The sequence below is a fragment of the Hippoglossus stenolepis genome, chromosome 18, assembly GCF_022539355.2.
Source record: "Hippoglossus stenolepis isolate QCI-W04-F060 chromosome 18, HSTE1.2, whole genome shotgun sequence".
Taxonomy (NCBI): Eukaryota; Metazoa; Chordata; class Actinopteri; order Pleuronectiformes; family Pleuronectidae; genus Hippoglossus; species Hippoglossus stenolepis.
Genome location: NC_061500.1, coordinates 13,165,937 through 13,187,337, shown reverse-complemented (window position 1 = coordinate 13,187,337; position 21,401 = coordinate 13,165,937). Strand labels below are relative to the sequence as shown.

Below are 21,401 nucleotides of genomic sequence, written 5' to 3'. Positions count from 1 at the left end.
GTCTGTGTGTGGGTAGGCTTTGTGTGTCAATTGGAGGGTACTTAAATATTTACACACTGCAGGTTTCTGACATACATTGACGACGTGGCAGAGCACCAGTTAGTCGGACATATTTTACTTCCTTGTGATATTAAAGCAATAATAATATTTGAAAAAAAGAATTGTGAAGATAGAATCAAGATCAAACCGACAGCAGTGTTTTTATGAATCCATCCATACAAATTAAAAGTAAGTTTTAATTCACCAGATGTTCGAGCTAAATGGGCATGAGTCATCAAAACTTTATTGTTAAAGGTCATTGTTGAAAAAAGAGTAAAACCATACTCAGGTTTATTGCCGAGCTCTTTTAGATTCAAGAGCAGGCATGTTCAGGGAAAGGTAAATACTTTTACTCAAACACTGTACTAAAATACAAATTTAAGGTATTGGTACTTCATCTAAATTATGTTCAGGAACCAAGCTACTTTGTTGGAAATATTCTTTTTACTCCACCACTAAAATTACAGTTTCATTATATGATGTCATTATAAACTGACCAGCAGTATATTTAATAAAGGCATCAGCAATAATTATACAATCATATACAATAATACTGTACTTGGACTACCTTTGTACTTAAAAACACTTCTCTTCTCCTGTACATAGAAACTTCATTGTTATGTGTCTTTTAATATGACTCTGTGGGAACAAATTAGTAGATGCTGTTCTTATGCTTTTTAATTTTACTAAAACTTGACTGATCAACTGTTTACAATGTGCGACCATCATCATCCACCAGAGGGCAGCCCACTCATGTTTATAGTAAATGAGCTGAGTTGATTGTGGTATTAAAATGATTGTTCGCCTGATGATTGGATCTGTTTTATTTCTATGAATCAGTTCCATCCGGAAATCATTTTCTTTAATAACTGAGTGATTGTCCAATGTATAAATGTCAGAAATGAGTGAGAAATACCCATTTTATTGCATAAAAACTCAAAACTGCTGCCAATTTATTTTTAACCCAATCCTCCTATTTATTACAACTTCATTTAATTGTTTTTTATTTTATTTATTTCAATTTTATTTAATAATTTTAACCCAATCCTCCTATTATTTTATGTCTTGCTTTTCATCTTTATTGTTTTAATAGTATTTTATTTTTATTTTTAACCCAATCCTCCTATTATTTTATGTCTTACTTTAAAAAGAATGTTCACATATTAACAGCATATTTCAACTTCTTTTAATAGTTTTTATTTTATTCATATACATATTATTATTTTATTTAGTTTAACCCAATCCTCCTGATCTTTTATATCTTCCTTTTGTATTCACATGGTTTAGTGGCAGCTGCCTCTGTGGATGGAAATGCTCTGTATAAATAAAGATTTGTTCATGAACACTTTAAATCTTCCATACAAGGCCGTAAACAAGGTGCACGTGCACGAGTGATCGTCGTCATCACCAGTGCGCATGCGTGGGTTTGACCTGCGGCGCACAGAAAAAGAAAGTCACTTTGAGTCGGAGCGGCAGAAACCACAGGACTGCTTCATTCATCCACCATGAAAAACCTGCACTTCAAAGATTTCTTCTGGGTGAGTTTCTATTCTGTGGTCTGGGGTTTATTTGTTCATTATAATGTTTAATTATAAACTTCAATTGTAATTTAATTTCACTGTTCTTCGACCATAGTTTCTCTCAAATTGTGATGTTTTGGGCCTCATCTAAAAGCTCTTAATAGGTGATTTATGCAGTGAAGGAAAACAATATGTTCAGATACATTATTCAAATTGTAAGAATACTCAGGCACAAGTAAAAGTACTGCATTGGAAAGTTTGCTGAAGTCAAAGCATTATTATAAGTACAGTTATAAAGATTATTCTATAAAGATTCATTTGTATTTAAAGCATCACAAGAAAAAAAACATAACTTTTACATATAATTATATGTCAGCCATTTGTGTTATGTTTGTATATGAATTAATGTGAAAGTAGCATATTACTGGTTTAGTTTGTTAAAATGCAGCCACCTTTATCTTTTACATATATTCAGGTACCTCAGTCTGTAACAGTGCATCGTATGTTTTGTATGTGAGATAACAATTTGCAAAGTAACTAGCTGTTTGATGGATGTAGTGGAGTAAAAAGTAAAAATATCTTCTTAAATGTTTTGCATAATAAGTAACATAGCTAAAGATACTCAAGTAAGGAACCGGAACCAGACAGAAAGTCAATAACCTACAGATTTTGCCATTCACATGGTTCGGATGATTATAGGCTGTTAGTCTGAGTTTATACCTTAATTATGGAGATGTGCCGTTCAAAACACCAATTTACAGTCACTATGAAAGATCCTAATGTCTAAGTGTTTATTTCTGTCTGTGTGTGTAGTGGTGCACTGTGTGAAGTTAGAGTAAAGCAGAGTGGGCCTCTCTAACATGGACGAACGGGGTTTCAATCAGGAAACAGTGTTCGATGTGGTTGTGTAGTAAAGATCTGCACAAACTGATAAATAAGAAAAGTGGTTATAGAGTATTAATCTAAACAAATATCCCCAACTGGTATTTTTTTTTACAACCAAAGAAGTTGAACAGACTATTTGTCGTCATCTTATTGACAGAACTCTGACCTGACCTGCACTGGAGGATATGATGTCATCATTCAGTATCTCAATGATGGAAAGAGGACGTGCAAGGAGGTGGAGGACTTCCTGAAGGCCAGGTAACGCAAAGCTCTGTATGATAAAAGATGTAAAAATCCGTCCATGGATGCTAATTCTGCTCAAGGTGGGAGTTAGGGTGCGAGCTGCATAGTTGTCATACAATGAATTATGCTGTAAGACAGATAGTCACAATATAAGTTTTAATTCAAAGCTACAGATGTGAACACAATGAGTCACATCGAAGGCCTGGTTGTAATCTCCATGGCGACATTAACAGCAGGAATATCCGATTGATTAGAGAAGTTGAACCTAGATGTCATGGGTTATTACATCGTGGAACTTTTTAGAAAAGTTACTCCATGTGGTTTTTTATGGGTCAAAATGGTTTCCTTATGTTTTCTGAAAGGTTTCAGTGGTGCAGTCTCCTGAAAACATTAATGTGAATTCTGCTCTAGTACATCCCATATTTAAAAAATCCCCAAAGCTTCCAAAACACATTTTTTACATGCACCTCATTAAAGTAAAAATCTCATATGATTTGTGCCTAACATCGTTCTTAAAATTAAATGAGAATTAAATGGGAAAAGAAATTGAAAATACGCGACTGCACCATCGTAGACAAAATGAATGAAAAGAGCTTCTAACCTGCAGTGCTGTAGCTCATATTCATAACAAATAGTATCATTAAGATATGATTTTATAATGGAGTTTTATATTTGTATCATCATTCCATCCTCTCTCCTCCATGCACAAACACACAGCGAGTGACAGAAACTGTATATAAACAGAGATATAGAACGTCCCTGAGGAGCTCCGAAACATGCAGACGCAGGAATTCAGGTCCTTAAGTGCAAACTCAGTCAAAGTAGTTATTTCCTGTTTCTCTTTTCCCTAATGCCTTTTACCAGGAAGCAGGTTGTTTTTGTGTATTTGTGTAATTGCATTTAAATCACTTTGAGAAATGATAAGGGCTAATTGTCGGTCAATCTTACATTAGGAGCTACACTTGACGTCTATTTTAACTAGTCACTAATTATATAATAATATATATATATATATATAATTGGTTTCTTACAAATTATAATGTATATAAAGACATTTCGAACGTGTTAATTAAAAAGTATTTATCATAATTTTTCTTATGAAGACATTTTGTACTATTTCAATATTCCTTTACGACATGAATCCTCTGTTTATGCAGCGGCCTTCAACTATGGGTGTCTCCAGGAGGTTGTTGAAAAATATTAACTTTTTTAAAAAAAATTATTTCTCAAAAATGCCAAATAAGTTTATTCCGCTCTATAATGCATAACCAAGAGCTTATTATGGTTAAAGATTAATATGCTAAAACAAAGTGTGTGTGGCACTCTTCACAAGGAGTGTGTGTGTGTGTGTGTGTGTGTGTGTGTGTGTGTGTGTGTGTGTGTGTGTGTGTGTGTGTGTGTGTGTGTGTGTGTGTGTGTGTGTGTGTGTGTTTTCAGGCAAATCACACTATTAATAGCGTCAACGTCATTGAGATCCTGTCTTTTTACTTATCAGTTAACAAACACATACATTTATGATGTTTGTTTCTAAAAGTAATGACCAGTGTGTCTATGTATATGCAAACTAGTAATAAAATGACATATCACATATTAGTGTAGTTTTTCATGTAAATTCATTTGCAGTTTATCAGCTGTTAGTTTCCTTCTGTACTCTGCATGTCGTATTTGCTTGCACACCAGACTCAGTGTTGAATTTATCTTCCAGGGCTTCAATTGAAGAGAAATACGCCAAAGATCTCCTTGGTTTGTCCAAGAAGGTGTGTGGACACAATGAGATGAAGTAAGCGACCTCCGTGTTCTGCTGTTAAAATGTGTTTGTACCAGATCTGCTGTTTGTACAGTGAGACAATTCAATCTGTGTTCCCCTTTAGTTTGTTTGCAGTGATGCAGTAGAACAGGTCAAAGCAAAGTTAGAGTTTGGTCACCGAGTGAAAAATCGAACTCACTCTTGTTAAAATGTGGAAATAACAACGTGCATTAGTTTGCAGATTGCATTATCAGGATTTATTAGTTTTGACAGGGTGGTGTTTCTGTATCAGTCAAGTTCCCTTTCTGTGAGTGGTCTCATGATCTTTGTTTCTGTTAAAAGGAAGTAAAGTGGGAGGTGGAAGGAAGACTTGTGGGGGAGGTCGGGTCGGCCAAAGATGAATTATTATATTATGATATTATCATTTATTTAGCTGATGAAATGATGGTTGTCTATTAGTTTTCTCTGTTGTTGGTGCACTGTGGAGTTTTTTTTGTAAGCACACTCTGGGGTGTTTCTGTGTATGAGTTGGGAGGCTTTGCTGAAATATTTATAAACCACAAGTGAGAAAAGACAGAAGTTACTGTGTTTCCTCAATAAAAAAACGGTAGTCAATGAAAAGCCAGGTCTCTGATAATGCTCTGGGGTAATGGGCACAAACACATTTTCTTCATGCATGGGGTAGTGGCTTATAATAGGTTACAGATTGTTTTATGTTTAAAATCCACATATAATTCCGATTCCTTTTGTTCTCATAGCACATTGAAAAGATCCCTGGATGTGTTCAAATTACGTGAGTAAGCGTAACATTTTTGACTCCTAATTACAGCCACTATTATTTAGTCATAGGGTATGTTTTAGTTTAAATTCTAACATTTTTCTTCCCTGCAGAGACTGAACATGTGAGTCTATCACACCTACAGCTGGCACAGAGCATGAGGGAGGAGGCCAAGAAACTGGAGGAATTCAGGGAAAAGCAAAAAGAAATGAGGAAAAAGGTCGGTGGGTATATTATCGCCTCTAAGGACGTTAAGATTTCATTGCCTGTTTGTCTGTTTTTGTCTATTAGGATTACGCAAAAAACTATTGAACCAATTTTTTAAAACTTTGTGTATAGGTGGGATTTCTTTTTCTATTTTTTTAACAATGTGAGATTTTCAACAAAAAAAATGTGAATTTCTTTAAAAAAACTTATTTGGCATATGTAGATGGATTCTAATATCTATGAACAGATGCATTCTGGTGCTAATCCTGATTTTGTGAATCGAAAAAGTATTTTTTGTTGGGGGGGGATCTTTATTCACTTACTAAACAGCAATGTGTGTGTGTTTAATGTGTCAAGTGTGCAGAACATTTCTGTTTACAACATGTATATGCAACACGGTGATAAAGTGTCTGATCAGCCCTGGTGGAGGTAAGTTAGTTCTGTGGCAATGCAGGATAAGTTGGGGTCTAAATTCAACCTTGTGATTTCAGATTGAACAACAGATCGATGCTCTGCACAAACAGAAGTCTTCACAGTTCAAGAAGACAATGGATGTAAGTCATAATGTAAAAACATAAGCTCAATGGGAAATAAATAAGCACAGGGGCACTTGTGTACCTCTGATATTGATGAGATCAGCTTATCGATCATGCAGACTACATATTGATTGACTTGCCAAACCTCCTGTTATCTATATTCAAACAGACCCAAGCTTGGATGCAAGAGAAAACCAGAAGTATTTTTTATAAACAGTGACACTGGTACATTTGTGATTCGTGTCAGATGAGTTTCAGTTGTGTCGAGACCACAGCGAAAATGAGGCTCGGTCTCTGTTCTTCCTCTTTGGTGGAGGAAGTGGGGTCGACTGCTCCGGGAAGTGAACCACGGGCCTCTCATTTCACACGTTGGCAATTACAGTCAAAAGAAGAAGTGCATGTGTTGCTCTATTCAAATGAGGGTAAAATTAGTCTGTGGCAACAACAGAACTGATGCCCGTAGATTGAAGCTGTGCAGCAGCAGAGAAAGACATGAACTTCTCATTAACATTTCATGATGATGATGATGATGCATTAAAAAATTCTCACACTAACTGCTGTGTTGTCCTCAGTCAAAGAAGACGTACGAGCAGAAGTGCCGAGATAAGGAAGAAGCTGATCAGAATGTGAACCGAAACACCAACACTAACAACACTAAGCACATGGAGAAGGTACAGTGGAGTTTTCTACAGACTTATTATAAAATGTACCGAAGAAGCAAGAAATATAAACATGGAACATCTATTCTCTCCTCGGGGGAATTCAAACCAAACTTACGGTAAAAAGGAACACACAAGAACTACCTAAAATAACAGAAACCATCTTTGAGAAAAAACACATTTGACGTCAGGCGGCGATTTCACACGCTTTGGCTTCATTTTTGGGAAGCCGTCATGTCGTCCATCTAATAATACAGTGCCATGATAAGAACCTATGAGCAGTGTTTTCTGTATTTGTTGGTTGTGATGTGTTGAACTACTGATGAAAGACTTACTGCTCACGTGTTCTTCGTCATCCTTTAGCTCAACTCAAAATCGCAGCAAGCAAAACAGAACTCAGAGGAAGCAGGTAAGTGAACAAACATTGATAATAGGCAGGGTGCATTTTGGGGGATGGGTGGACTGGCCTTTATCCAAACTGGTTGACCGTACTATTTTAGGTATCAGTTTATTGCCCAAGGACCCAGACATTCATGTTCCCTAGAGGATGAATCCTACTTATTTGGGTGATCCCTAAACTTTTTTCTCTTCTGGTGGGTTTCAGTTCATGTTTCTTTAGTGCCATCATCAGTCCTATACAATGTTAGTGATGTGTGAGGGACTCTCTCAGATTCTAACACACAAAACCAGTCTGATTTGAGTATGTCATAATAATATTAATAATGTGTTTGGGTATTTATATCATATTTATACTGTTTATTGTGTGTTTGATTGGCAGACCGGTTATACCAGCAGAATGTGACCACACTGGGGAAGGTTACAGACGAATGGATGAAGGAACATGTGAAGGCCTGTGAGGTAGGACTGTGTAAGATTCAAGATTATTTAAGTTGAAATATTTAAGCATCATAGGAGCTGAAACTTTTCCTTGACAGATGTTTGAAAAACAATCTGTGGAGCGAATCAACTTTCTGAGGAACACGGTGTGGACTCATCTAAACCAGCTCTCCCAGCAGTGTGTGACCGGTGACGAGGTAAAGCTGCCGTTATCATTAACTACATATTAGCAGTGGATCAAGTCAGCATGCATAAACTGAAAGGGGTCGCTCATAGTCACAAATCCCTAGAGAATTGTATTAAAACCCTGCAGCTCTATGTGTCATTTTAGCATCTTTTAGCTCCTTGTTTTGGGGTTGTAGGTCGGGATCGTTCTGTTTTGGTTCACTGTTACCGCTCTTATTCATTTCTACGTAAAAAAATACCAATAATAAACCCATTGTCCCACATTACCTGCCTTGCACCAAACAGAAACTTCTCTTATACTGTTATTAATATAATGAGAATGTCACTTTTATGAACTTTCTTGGACGACTTTTTAACTGCGACCTGGTCATGTTGTGTCTGTGCCTCTTCTTGTGTTACGTGCAAACAGCTGTATGAGGAAGTGAGAAAGTCGCTGGAACAGTGTGACGTCCAGGAAGATATCGAGCACTTTGTAAACCTCAGGCGGACCGGTGATAAACCACCAGGTAGGAATGCAAGAATAGTCACTGACAATGCAGCAGAGTGCACGTGAACTGAGCTTTCACACGTGCACTGCACACCCTGAATCTTCTCTAGACATGAAGTGTGTGAACGCAAATGTCCGAATCAGTTGAAACAGGCATTGCACGGAGCCAATCAGACAATCTCTGACCGTGTGCTGCATGTGTAGAAGTTCATCTCTGGACAATGTCTGCAGATCATATGAAAAAATAGCTGAGAAGAGGATGGTAGCAATTCAACACACACGTATGCACCGTTCCATCAGTGACCAGCGAGTGACCGGGATCGTTTTTTTCCTCTCCAACAGCTCCAGTTATGTATGAGAACTTCTACAGTGGTCAGAAGTCTCCCAATGGAGCTCCACCCTCTCGACTGCCTCCACCAATCACCAGGTAAACAACAGAAGGCTGCTTATTCCTCTAACTGCAACTGTCTGCTCTTATTGTGTTCCTCGTTTTGTGAATTTGCAGGAGGGGGCCCCTACCCGATCCAACCCACAACAGGGCGGGTAAGTTTCCGTTTATTTTTAATATTGTGTGTTGCTTGCTATGATAAAGTGGCTGAGGAGGCTTAGCTGCAAAAATGATGGTCAGATGGTGAACCTGCACGGCTGCAAACCACAGGCGCGGGGGGGGTCACCAGGTGTGACATGCACCACTTTCTTCTCTATAGACGCAAATAGAGAATCTCCCTTTCAGTGCATGTAGAAACTTTTATCACTCATTTCGATTGGTGTAAGTGATGTGAAAATAAGCTTGAATAAAGGATTGATTTGCGAGCGCAGACTAAACCACAGCTCCCATGAAAAAAGTGTCAGATCCAGGACATTTTTTTATCACTATTATGAGATAGATTGTTTTTTGACATTTTCACTGATCTCGAAAAAAATCTGGAATATTTAGGGAACTGATATATAAGTGTGTCAAATTTGGTGTGTGCCCACTACTGAGTGACATTCTACTTATTTACATGGTCTTTTCAGTTTCCAGATTTATTTTTTGTATATTTGTAGTTTATGGTTAGATAAAGCTGTCAGTGGCAAAGAATGATACACACTGTTATTTATCATGAATACTGGGCATTTATGGGAATTTAGTTGAAACATTTAGTTCATTTTACTATGAGAGCGTAAGTGTCACATTTATACTTCAGTCCTGCGTCAGTGTGTATAAAAAGAAAGGTCATTTCAGTGGGGTGATTGAAGCGTGAGGCTTTGTCACGAACCGAAGTGTTCTGCTTTTCATAATGAACAATGGTTTTGTTCGATCTGTGCTTTGATTCCAGATGATACGATCTACTCAACAGTGCAGGACGCAGGCTACAGTGTTGTCCAGTTCTGACACACAGATACGCTGCAGCAGTTACTGTGTGTCCCGTGCAGAGCTGGAGCTTTGTCACCGGCACGAAGTTTATCTATGTATATTTACTTCCTCCTTCGTGCTTCCCTCTGAAGATAATCTCTTACCAGGTGGAAAATGAGTGTCGTAACTGTGTATATATACACATGGTTTATTTTAGATTACCTGGTATTTTGAACACATTTCACTGTGTTATAAACAGTACAGTAAACATTATTTTATTTGAGTTTTTTTTTTTTAAATCACAACTGGCTAAAATGTTTTGTACAATGAAACCGAAGCTTATAAGATCATAAACAGTGACGTTTAACAAATTTCTGTATCAACTTCCTACTCCGATATCTATACCCAGATGTAGAGCTCTATCCTCTGTGAAGATGCATCTAATCTATGTTCTATTTTGAATTTTACATAGAGATCCACAATGAGAAACCGTGTCAGCTGAGTTGAACCTGAATACTCTTATCTCCTGTGTCTGCACTGTGCAGGATATAAAATACGAGACCGTGTTCCAGTTCCAATCTGTCACATAGACTCATTTCCATTCTAAGAAAGGTCTATGGTCTACATTGACATTGTAGACATGGACAGTCTACAATTGTTGGAAGTTTTGCACTTTGATTTAATGACTTAATGGTTGTGTTACAAACTGTGAGGACGTTTAAAACTGGAGGAATAAAGAGGAATAGAAAAACGTGAGCTGAGCTGGTGTTTTGTGTTATTTACTCAAATGTGGCAACAATTTATCTGTTTCCATGTCCTGACTCCATCTGGTGCATGATACTCTAATAAGTTACACATATTCTAGCTGCAGCTGACTCTTAATTCTGCCCCCATGGTACCGGACACCTTTTAAACTTAGCACACTGTAGAACACTGTGAGGCTCTGTCTCTTTTTGCTATTTAAAAGTTATATTACGTTCAAGGCAGTACTTTAAATCGACTGTCAGCCATGACACAATAAATGGTTCACATGACAATTAAAACAGCTTTATTCCAACTGCATTTAGCAACATCTTATCATTTTTATGCTCAAATTCCACGATTTCACATTACACACTCCTCCTCAATGTGAGTGCGAGTTCCTGGTGACTTATAGTTCATCCTTCGGACACTCACATCTGACCAGTGGGTGCTGGGTGTTAATGCGGAGCAGTAGAGTCATTATATGGACACATTTTGTCTCCGGAATGCAGAGCCTGTTGATGCTGTGTGAAAAGATCCTGGTTTGAAGGTTCCCTCTGTGAAATGGTTGATATCACATAGAATGCTCTGATTTGATCAGATCCAGAATCACCTGGATGGTCTTCTCACCTGGAATGGACGGAGACAGACTGGATCAGATAAGATTTAACAACAAAATATATATATATATATATATATATATTTTATTTTTTTTATACCTGCAGACTGCTCCCATATAATATTATGAATCACTGTACGGACTGTGTATTAACCCCCCCAATTTATGTATTTTAAAAGAAGACAAGCAATTTGTCTGGGTTTTTAATTTAAATTGTTATAAAATGATATATTAATTTGTGTCAGAATGAACTAAACTAATTAATATTCTACCGTTATTGTTAATGCGTTTCAGTGCAACCATGTAGACATTGTGCTGCTTAATGTAGAGAAAACCACTAAGTTGGGGTTTACCTTCCAGACTCATCCTCGGATTCTCCAGTTTCTTTTCAAGCAGAGAGTCCATCAGCTTCCTCAGGTGTTTGAAGATCACACCAATCCGTACGGGAGCCTGATTCAAATAAATAAGACTTTGTCACAGCAGGCAGGTTGAGTCAGAACAAGAAAAACACAGCTTTCTTTAATAACATTAATGTGGCAGTATCACAAGGTCCTGAAAGTGGATAATGTTTCTTCAAAGTCAAGTTTACAGAGACACAAGTTCTGCTGCTACAGGAGGAATGGAAGAGGAAAAGACTTTGACACCAGTGTGAACTAATCCCAGAACCATCTGACATCTGACCTGAAAGTGGATCCACCCGTCCAGCGAGATGAGCCTTTCTCTGTGCTGAATATCGATGTCACCTCCGAACAGCAGCATGGGAAACGGAGAAATCAGAGTGGTGTCTCGCAGGTAGATCTTCGTGTATTTCACCTGAGGACAAGCAGCGATTAGCACAAGTGAGACCTCGTAGATAAACAGATATCACACGCTCCTCGTCCATACCTTCTCCTGGTACAGCAGCCAGCCGTGTGTCTGCAGGTTGCGGTTGACCGATGAGGGGTGGACCTGGGCCTTGCCTTGAGGCGTCTCCACCGTGCAGGCCAGTCGATCGAGCACGTCCACGGAGGGGGTGCACAAGACCCGGGCCACGCTGTCATAGACCCCTGCTGTCAGTGCTGCGTTCAGGACTGCCATCTGCTGCTTGGACAGCGCCGCCGCCGCCTGCGACTTGGAGTGAGAAGAGGAGCGAGACGACCAGAAACCCACCTGCTCCATCATCCTCATCAGGTCGTGCTTCACATCCTGGATGGAGCACGTCGAACACAGGACGGGAGGAGGAAGAGAGCATGATTTGTGTTAAAATAAGAGATGAGAAGATGAGAGTGTGCTAGAAAACGAATGTGAGGGAGTGTTACCTCTATTGTAATGAGAGCTGTTCGATTGAGGAAGTGTTTCCTGCAATAGGACATTTCTTCTCTCCCTCCCTCAGTCTGTGAGTTCTTCCATCTAATGACAGGTTAACACAAGAACACAGGTCAGCACACAGCAGGTCGAGTCTCATCAGAGAGGTTGTCACCGAGCTTTTCTTCCTGAAGGCAACAGATTGTTGAAAGCACTACTCCTCCCTACAGCACTATGGAAACACCTGCTACAGGAAGCTTGGTTTATTAGATTAAAAGCATCTCCATCTAACCACCGCACCACCATAATACATAAATACTCTTTAAGTAAAATACACAGGCTTTAAAATTTATGTCCAGAACATCCCATACCCCAGATATGCGTTGTATATCGTCAGGTGATCAGAGTTGGCTAATGCCAGTGCAGCTTTGGCCAGGTTAGCTTCCTCCTTTCTATTCATTGGTGTGGAGAAGGGAGACTTCTCAGTGATGGCTGCTGCGATCGTTGCCTGAAACAAATCTTTCATTATTATTCATTGCAAGATATGACACTAGACCAATTCTAAAATATATAATTATGGCATTCCACAATAACAATACTCAATAACAAGACTCACTATGGGCTCCAGGCAGCCGAGGATGGCTCCGTAGATCAGCATCTTGCCGATCTTCACGTTGACGGGCAGACTCGCCAAGTGGTGTCCCAGAGGGGTGAGGAGATGATCGCTGGGGTGACACGCACCGATCTTCCTCAGCAGGTTGACGGCGTTACTGACCGACTGGGGCAGAGGAGGGTCGAGGGCCCTGCTCAGGAAGTCCTCCGGGGAGCCGTACTGACATTTCTACGAGAGGGGAGAGAGGAGAGATTAGGGGGAAACCTGGCAACAGAAAAATTCAATGAGGCAAGTAAATGTGGCCTAGAAAGCTGAGGGAGCTTCGCTGTAGTTTCTTCACGGGAAGAAATAGAGAATGATTCAAGAGGGGCTGGCCGACTGTGAAAATATGAGGGGCGTTTCCCTCACACAGGTCGACCTGTCTGTCAAGGACAGACATGGTAACATTGGAGCTTCCATAGTTGGTCTGTGCAACTGGGTGTTGTTTATATACCATGATATGAAGGCAGAGCTCCTCCAGTGGGACCCGCAGTATCTCTGGTATAGAGTAATCCATGAAGGAATTAAACCTGAGAACAAACGGAACAGATCAGACACATCCTTTATATTTAATGTAAATGATTTGTGTTCTTCATCTCTTCTCTGTAAAGTGAGTGACAAGCTCCATACCTGAATTTTGGGTAGAGTCTAAAGCAGAAGCCGTGTCGGACACGTCCTGCTCTCCCCTGCCTCTGGAGGGCGCTGGCTTTAGAAACAAATGTCTCCACCAGAGAACTCATCTGGCTGCTCTCGTGGTACCTGAGCAACACAACAGAATTATTATCTTGACAACTGGTTGCGATGACATTTTGTTGAGACAATAATTATTGATATGAATCCTCTGACTTTTACTGTTGTTCATGAGCTCTTACTTATTTTCTTTAGTCTTCCCAGTGTCGATGACAAACACAACATCAGGAATAGTCACCCCAGTCTCAGCAATGTTAGTTGACAACACAATCTTAAAAAAGAGAGGAGGGATGTTTATTATTTATGAATATATTTGTTCAGTTAATCAATGAAATCATAATTTTTTTTAATGAAATATCTTAATTGTGTTATTTATGTGAAAAGTAGAATATCATCACAAAATTTTAACTATGCTTTATTACATTGTGACACAATTTAGTAGTACCTTCCTAACTCCAGCAGGGGGCACTGTGAAGGCAGAAGCTTGGTCCTTGGATGATAGAGTCGAGTGAAGAGCAACAATCCTGTACCTTTAAGAAAGAGACAAAACTCATGGTGAGATGGACATAAAAAGTAAGTTAGATGTATTTCACCATTTCCTCTGTTTTCAAGTGTTGTGGCAGGACAAGTGTATACTGGACTATGGCACATCAGATTAGTGTGTGTGAGTGTGTGTCACCTGTTTTTGTCCCTGAACCTCTTGTCTGAAGAGAGCAGGTCGTGCAGCTGCTGGATATGAGCCAGACCCGGGAGGAACACGAGAACGGCTCCATCCAAAACTGCAAATTGTGGGGATTTGTCTGGAGGGAACACAAAAGAAAACCACACAGACTTAACACACACAACTAGAACAAACACGTATGAATCGGTGCCATCTGAAAAAGGCATGTACCTAAGTAGTCCACGAGGTCAACCAGCAAGTCCATGTTGATCTTGTTAGGGTTCATGTACTGCAGCACCTGCCGGGTCCTGCTGCTGAAGTGGTCGAGGTCAGGACCCAGGTCCCAGCCTGAGGACGAGTCTCTCACTATCACCTCCTTAAACACAGAGAAACACACCGATTAACCAAGTGGCAACACAACGTTGCAGACTGCATGAGCACCTGCATGCCCACACACCTACTGGTTTACATTGGGCAGGAAAAGATGATGTGACACAATCACAGTTTAGCAGAGACAGTTATTGGATGTCAGGACACCATTAATCAAGTCTGATCAAATCCCATGACACCCAGACCCTCCTGATATAGAAGATTAGCTAAGTCTTTTGCTTGTTGTGACGGCCTCTTAAATAAATAAATCGCACATAAATAATAGCTACAAATGTTTCCTTTACCCAAACCTTTGCTGTAATTGTTGCTTATTTTGTTGCAAATGTTTAATATTGTCAAAAGAACCTAGGGATTTGAAACCTGTGATACTTGCTCAGACTCGCTCTGAATTCTACAACACACCGGCAGCCGGTGATGGAAAGAGATATGATCATACTTTGATTACCAGCATCTTCAATCATTCAACAAACAAGATGTCAAACGATGAAAAAGAAAAACACAGACAGCCGGATTCATAAACAAACCATCTCACATATTCCTGCTGCAGAGAGCCGACATTACCTGGTGTTGTGACGTCTTGCCGCCTTTCTGTGAGATAGAGATGCTGACTTCTTCCTCGTCCTCAAGAATTTTCTGGCAGTACTCTGAGTCCTTTTCCAGGACGTACCCTGTCTGCTCCACTATATCTTCTAAATGAAACACCTGCACACAGAACACAGGAGGAGGAGTAAAGTACATCCAGCTTTCCTCTGCCAGGACCTCAGGCTCTTGGATGAAATTCAAAAAGTGCCATCTGTGATGTGACTTTGTGCTTAAACCTTCCAAAACATCTAAAACAGACAAAGGGATTAAATTAGATGTGTGTGTGTGTGAAATGAAACACGACCCTCACATCAACTGGGAAAGTTCTGCCCGGAATGTTGATCACTGGGCAGCGGTTGAAGTAGTTGGAGAACTTGTTGCAGTCGACCGTGGCACTCATGAGGATCAGCTGCAGGTCAGATCTCCTCATAACAACATCTTTCAGGATGGTGAGCAGGAAGTCGGACTGCACACTGCGCTCGTGGACCTGAGAAGACGGAGGTGTGGAGTTGAAATTAGAATTAGAACAGACTTTCCAGCAAGATCCTACGCACGACACCTTTGACTGAACAAGTGCGGCCTTTCAGGGCTTAGTGTGTGTTTAGGAGAAGAGAACAGTTCGCAAAAACTCTGAATGGTTTGCGCACCTTCTAATCAAAAAACTACAAGATCCAATAATGAAGTTAAACTGCAATCAACTACTGAAAAACTCTTCCCTGCATCCTTTCAATACATTTGAGACTCACACGAGGTCTGATTAAATTCAGCTCTTGGCGCATTCTTGTGCCATTAAACTAAAGTGAATATTAAACTGAGGGGGGAAAGGACACAGAGGTTGTCAAGACATTATTATCTGCAAATACCGTGTTTGATCAGAAAGTGTCAGTACCTCATCGACGATGATGTGAGTCAGGGAGCTGAGGTGTCGGTCGTTCTGGAGTTTCCTGAGCAGGACTCCGGTTGTGCAGTAGAGCAGACGGGTCCACTCCCCGGACTGGTTCTCCATCCGGATCTGGTACCCGCACGGCGACGACTGAAACGGGATTTCAACATGAAGCACGATCACTGCAGCAGGTGTCAGTGTATCTTCATTACTGTTTTATCTTTTCAAGTTAGGGGCACCTCACGAAGCTGCTGTAAAAATGTATTATCACCTTGGATCCCGGTCCATCCTCACATCCCAGCTCCTGACTGACTCTGCAGGCCAGGCTCATGGCAGATATCCGGCGGGGCTGAGTCACCACGATGTTGCAGGACTGCGCCTCTTTGCCCCCAGTCAGCAGCTCCTCCAGCAGGAACTGAGGGATCTGAGTACTCTTGCCGCTGCCCGTCTCACCGGCAACCACGACCACGCGGTGGCGCTGCAGAGCCTCCAGGACACGGTGTCGGTGTTGGAAGACGGGGAGCTGCTCTCGCTCTGCCTTAAAGATCAGATACACGTTACATTTTTGGCTTTATTTTAAACAAACTGTGCTATGTGGAAAAGTTTAAGTGTTTTTACCTTCAGTTTGTGGGCAAGCGAGGATTTCTTCAGCTTTATCAAGAGCTCCCTGGACGCCTCCAGTGCTCCTGCATCTTCTTTCCTCCCTCCTTTTTTCTCACTCTTGTCCTCAATATCCTCTCCTCCTTCCCTGATATCAAGAGCAGCCAGGTTCTCCCATGACTCTTCAGGCTCTTCGTCCCCCCCCTGGCCAGGCCCAACCTGGTCGAGGGATCCAGACTCCTGCTCTTGGCTCTCACTCTGTTGCTGTTTGAGTCTCGTCAGGAGCCGGGAGATAAACTGGTCTCTGGGTTTGTTGGCAGCCGTGCGGCTCTCTTCCTTTTGCTGCTGCTCGTTGTCCCGCCACTCCAACCACACGTCTCTGTAGGTGGGTGGCAGCAGCTGGTGCACGGACTGAGAGTGAAAGATCAAGAGGGGAGAGGAAGAAAAACCACTGAGCAAAATTGTGATCAGCACAGAAAAGCTTCAGTGTGGTAATATGTAGTACCTGTCCCTTAATCAGGGTGTAGAGCGCCAGTGTGGCTGCCAGATGTTGAGCCTGCATGCTGTCCTCGGTCAGGATGGTGGGACAAACCTCCAGAACATCCTCTAGCCTCTGAACACGCACCCTGGTGGATGTAAAAAAACACATCCCATCGATACAACATGTTTCTAAATTCACTTATAAGTCTTTAAAGAATCTAAAACAGCACAACAGTCGATTTCAATCTTCAGACGATGTAGCAAACTGGTTGATATTTCTGTTGTGTGAATGGATCAAATAAAGTGGCCATTCAGCGCAACATGCCTGTCTCTCACACAGAGCTACAGCACATACTTGCTTCTCCAGTATCGACCAGCAGGGACCTTGTGAAAAGACGGCGCCGGGCTCTTGGGCAGGTTTTTTCGGACCCAGTCGATGAGGAACTGTTTGGGAGACTTTCCGGTCCAGCTGCGAGCCGTGTAGTCAAAATCACGAATGTCCTTCGGCTCGTTCTTTTTCGGGACTGCAGAGGAAAATGGAACCAAATGATCAGTAGCATGTTCTGAGTTGACATCCTGAACGTCTCCTCCCTACACGACACACATAACTGACTACATCTCTCTTAGTCTTGGGCACTTTGTAAGTTTTCCATAAATATTTAGATATTTTAGACAAACTCCAATTTTAATGAATGATTCATTTAATCTATGTGAGCAGTCATCAAGCCAAGGTGACACTGGATTGAATCTACAAGTCTGATCAAATAAATCGTACATTAAAATTTGACTCATGTGTTTGAGGACAAATGTGCTTATCGTCAGTGGTGTGGATGTGACTATTATGAAAACAGAATCTATTACATGGTAGTAGGAAGTATATTATACGATACAATTACAACTTAATGCTATGGTTCACTATATTTAGTATTTATAATTTCCTGTAAAAAAAAAAAGCAGGTGATTGTGTTTTGTTAAACAAATAAATAAGTTGAACTTAGTTTTTTTGCCAGATGTACCTTTCTCTGCAGGTGGCTCCTTTTCAGGTTGTTCAAATAAACTGAAGGTGATGCCCTCTTTGTTGTCTTTGGCAGGAAGTACTTTCTTTTCCTTCTGAGGGACGTCCACAACTTTTAAAGCTGGATTGAACATGGGGTGAGACTCCAGTGGCTTCATTTCTGGAAAATACAAAACAGATTGATTCTGTGTAAGAGACAAATTAGTTAAAAGAAGAAGATTAGTAATTAACACGCACACACACACACACACACACACACACACACACACACACACACACACACACACACACACACACACACACACACACACACACACACACACACACACACACACACACACACCTTGCTGTATGATGCGTATCCTGTCCTGTGCCATCCTCTGGCCCGCCTTGTCTCCTTTGTTCTTGGCAACAGCCGCCATCTCTCTAGCATCATAGAGTTGAGCAGAGAGGATCAAATACCGGTCATTCTGCAAAGAAATAACACACACCGTTACACAGCAGCCACATTATGTCACATACATCATGACATTTAATGTTGTAATCTCAACTTCCCACCTATATATGAACACAGAAAAAAAACAGACAAAAAAAAATAAATGTAGTAACTTTCCATGAGGGCTCGTACTCCAGAGGAAATTATGGAGTATCCATTCACCAACGTGACAAACATTTCAAACTAAAAGCATGGTGAGCATCTTCAATTATGAGAAAGGCCAACTCTAGCATCATTTTAAAGATTCAAAAAATAAGAAGCTGTTTGTCAGCTTAGTTTAGCATAAAAACAAAAAATGGAGGGACACAGATACCCTGGCTCAATGTCAAAAGAATCTGCCCACCAGCACCACTAAAGCTCACTAGTTATCATGTTAAATATAACATTTTACAAAAACAAAAAAACCTCAAGTTACTCAACAAGGAGGCAAATTTCCCAAAATGTTGAATTATCATTTTAACCTTTCAAACATTTATATATATATATCAACTTTAAATTGAATTACTGGGTCAAATTTTTCCTCCAGTTCAGGGTTGCGCGAAGTCTTCTTCCCTCCTTCCTCCTCCTCCTCGTCCTCCTCCTCTTCATCGCTGCTCTGCGCTGCATACCTCAAGATCCAGTCCTTCATGCTTGCAGCTTCATCCTTCTCCGTAGCCTGGCAGACACCCACCCCAAAAACACAATTATAAACTATGATATAACAGGACAGGACACATTGTCCAGCCAGCACATGCTTGCTAATAAGTGCACGGACCTTGGTGGGCTCTTTGGGGGTGTTGTTGGGAGCTTTGGGGCTCGGAGCTGCAGGTTTCTCCTGAGCAGGAGGCTGGTACCTAGGCCTGCTCCTCTGGCTCTCTTCCTGCATCTGCTGGCTAAAACCATCCGGAAGCTCCTCTGGTAAGATGGACAATACATTTAGAAAATAATTTCAGAAAAAATTAAGTTACAATACAGCGATTATATCTAAATCTGCTGATGCTCTATTACCATCTCTGAGGTTGAGGCAGAGCCAGTCGAGAGCGGAGAGGAGATCTCCTCCGTAGAGCACGCTGCTCTTCATCGCCTCCTCGATATGTTCTCGCTTAAAGTTGAACTTCTCCAGAGCTGTGTACAGATCCTGAGAGCACAGCAAGAAAGCAACAGCTATAACAATCTATCTAAAGACAAAATAAGTATAAAATCTGTGCAGTTTTGTCTTTACCAGCAGTTTCTTGCTTGTGAGTCTGAGTGATATGGGCCCTTTGTCCCCATTCTCCTGTCTGAAGTCATTGATCAGCCTGATGATCTTCTTCTCCAGCTCAGCCTGGATAGCAACCTGTGTGAACGTGTCAAATCCCATTCATAAACCACATCTTTCAAATGTTCTTCAGTGTGAGAAGTCAATCAATATATTGACAGGTCGTCTACAGCAGGTTACAGCGGTGAGCTTACTTTCAAAATGGACTTGTCAGAGACTCCACCTGTGTCGACCTGGGCGGTGTTGGCAAGGCTGTAGGTCTTTGGAGCTGGAGGAAGGACACAGCAGAGCAGGGCGTGTTAACACTTCATGTTTGACCAGTAAATTTCACTGACACAATCAATACACGTATGTTATTACCTCCACCACGGACGTTATGTTTCCCCCCCCTGTCCATTTGTTTGTATGTTTGATTACACAAAAACAACGGAACAGATTTTCATGAAACTTGATGAAAGGATCTGGTATGGGCCTGGGAAGAGCTCATTAAGTTTTAGAGCGGATCCAGATCATGGGGCCGGTATTTTTACATATTTACCATTTGCCCAGGGAACAATTCATGGATCTGATCTTGAGGAAAAATCCATTGAGTGCCATTCTAGTTTATGTTATTCTATCTCAGATATGTTGTTGTCATGCAGTATGTCCATTCCTTCGAATAATGAATGGTTGAGAAAGGAAAACGCCTAATATACTGAATGTTTTGGTCTGGAAAGCATCTCATGTGCAGGTAAACGTCAACCACAAGCTACCAGACCTCAATGTCTGTTTACCAGCCTGACAAGAATATAGTTTTCTCATCTGATGAACAAGAAACTCACAGAAGGAAAGGGATTTTATAAAAGGGCCTGTGATCTTTGGTTAACATTAACTATAGGAAACTATAAGAGGCTCCGTGTGCAAAGTTATTGCAGTGAATGTGCACAACAGACAGTAAATACACGGACTGATCACAGCAGAAACACAAGTATGATCAAATCGCTGCACAAAGGAAGTGGCACAACGTTATTAACCCTTGTAAAATACAGAACCACCAGTATTATCAGACTGAAGCTCTGAGCTTCTCAACGCTCCAGGTAACATCACCCTTTAGGTGTCTCAAGTATTTTTACACAGTCAAAGTGCAGTTTTCAGGCATCAGCACCTTTCGACTTGTTTTCTTTGGCCGCTTTAGCCGGCTTGTTGCTGGCTGCCTGTTTCTTCGGCTCCTCCGCCACCATGTTCCCCGCCGCAGCACCGCTCCTGCCGGCTGCTGCTGCCGCTGCCGCCGCCGCCGGGGCCGCCAGAGCCGCCGATTTCTTCTTCTTTCCGCCCATTAAGTCCCCAAAACACAGCCCGCGTGTGGACGAGTAGTGTCAAGTCATAAACAGCTGACACAAGCTGCTTATTATTATGAATAAAGAGCCAAAATGAGGCTAGAGCGTTTATTCATCTCCGCGTATAGATGACGGTATGACAGGTTGGATCCACACGGCTGCCGTAGAATACCGAGTGTGTTGCATTCACTAAAATAAGAGAAAACTGTTTTGAAAACCACTATTTCGACCAAATGAAATATATTAAACTTGTTCTTTTTTGTGTAAAGTACAGTTTTATTTAAGAGACACAATT

At 41.0% G+C, this 21,401-nt stretch overlaps 2 protein-coding genes across 2 annotated transcripts; one reads left to right on the top strand and one right to left on the bottom strand.

The window, feature by feature from the left end:
- The first annotated feature begins 1,425 nt into the window (after window positions 1–1,425).
- Window positions 1,426–10,216, top strand: pstpip2 (proline-serine-threonine phosphatase interacting protein 2). Its single transcript, XM_035185091.1, has 14 exons — window positions 1,426–1,577; window positions 2,602–2,702; window positions 4,393–4,467; window positions 5,193–5,227; window positions 5,326–5,432; window positions 5,911–5,973; window positions 6,528–6,626; window positions 6,978–7,023; window positions 7,393–7,472; window positions 7,550–7,648; window positions 8,047–8,143; window positions 8,467–8,551; window positions 8,630–8,667; window positions 9,444–10,216. The coding sequence occupies exons 1-14, from the start codon at window positions 1,545–1,547 to the stop codon at window positions 9,497–9,499; spliced, it is 1,014 nt and encodes a 337-aa protein (XP_035040982.1). The 5' UTR covers window positions 1,426–1,544; the 3' UTR covers window positions 9,500–10,216.
- A 275-nt stretch (window positions 10,217–10,491) lies between these two features.
- Window positions 10,492–21,259, bottom strand: dhx29 (DEAH (Asp-Glu-Ala-His) box polypeptide 29). Its single transcript, XM_035185089.1, has 28 exons — window positions 20,935–21,259; window positions 19,985–20,058; window positions 19,755–19,868; window positions 19,541–19,670; window positions 19,308–19,447; window positions 19,059–19,208; window positions 18,401–18,527; window positions 18,059–18,217; window positions 17,398–17,566; window positions 17,068–17,188; window positions 16,581–16,973; window positions 16,234–16,500; window positions 15,969–16,112; window positions 15,390–15,566; window positions 15,059–15,199; window positions 14,339–14,483; window positions 14,126–14,246; window positions 13,892–13,976; window positions 13,629–13,717; window positions 13,387–13,515; window positions 13,211–13,286; window positions 12,721–12,945; window positions 12,476–12,612; window positions 12,119–12,209; window positions 11,706–12,005; window positions 11,502–11,633; window positions 11,174–11,270; window positions 10,492–10,831 (listed from the first exon to the last, which is right to left on the bottom strand). The coding sequence occupies exons 1-28, from the start codon at window positions 21,104–21,106 to the stop codon at window positions 10,776–10,778; spliced, it is 4,161 nt and encodes a 1,386-aa protein (XP_035040980.1). The 5' UTR covers window positions 21,107–21,259; the 3' UTR covers window positions 10,492–10,775.
- Between the last annotated feature and the right edge of the window lie 142 nt (window positions 21,260–21,401).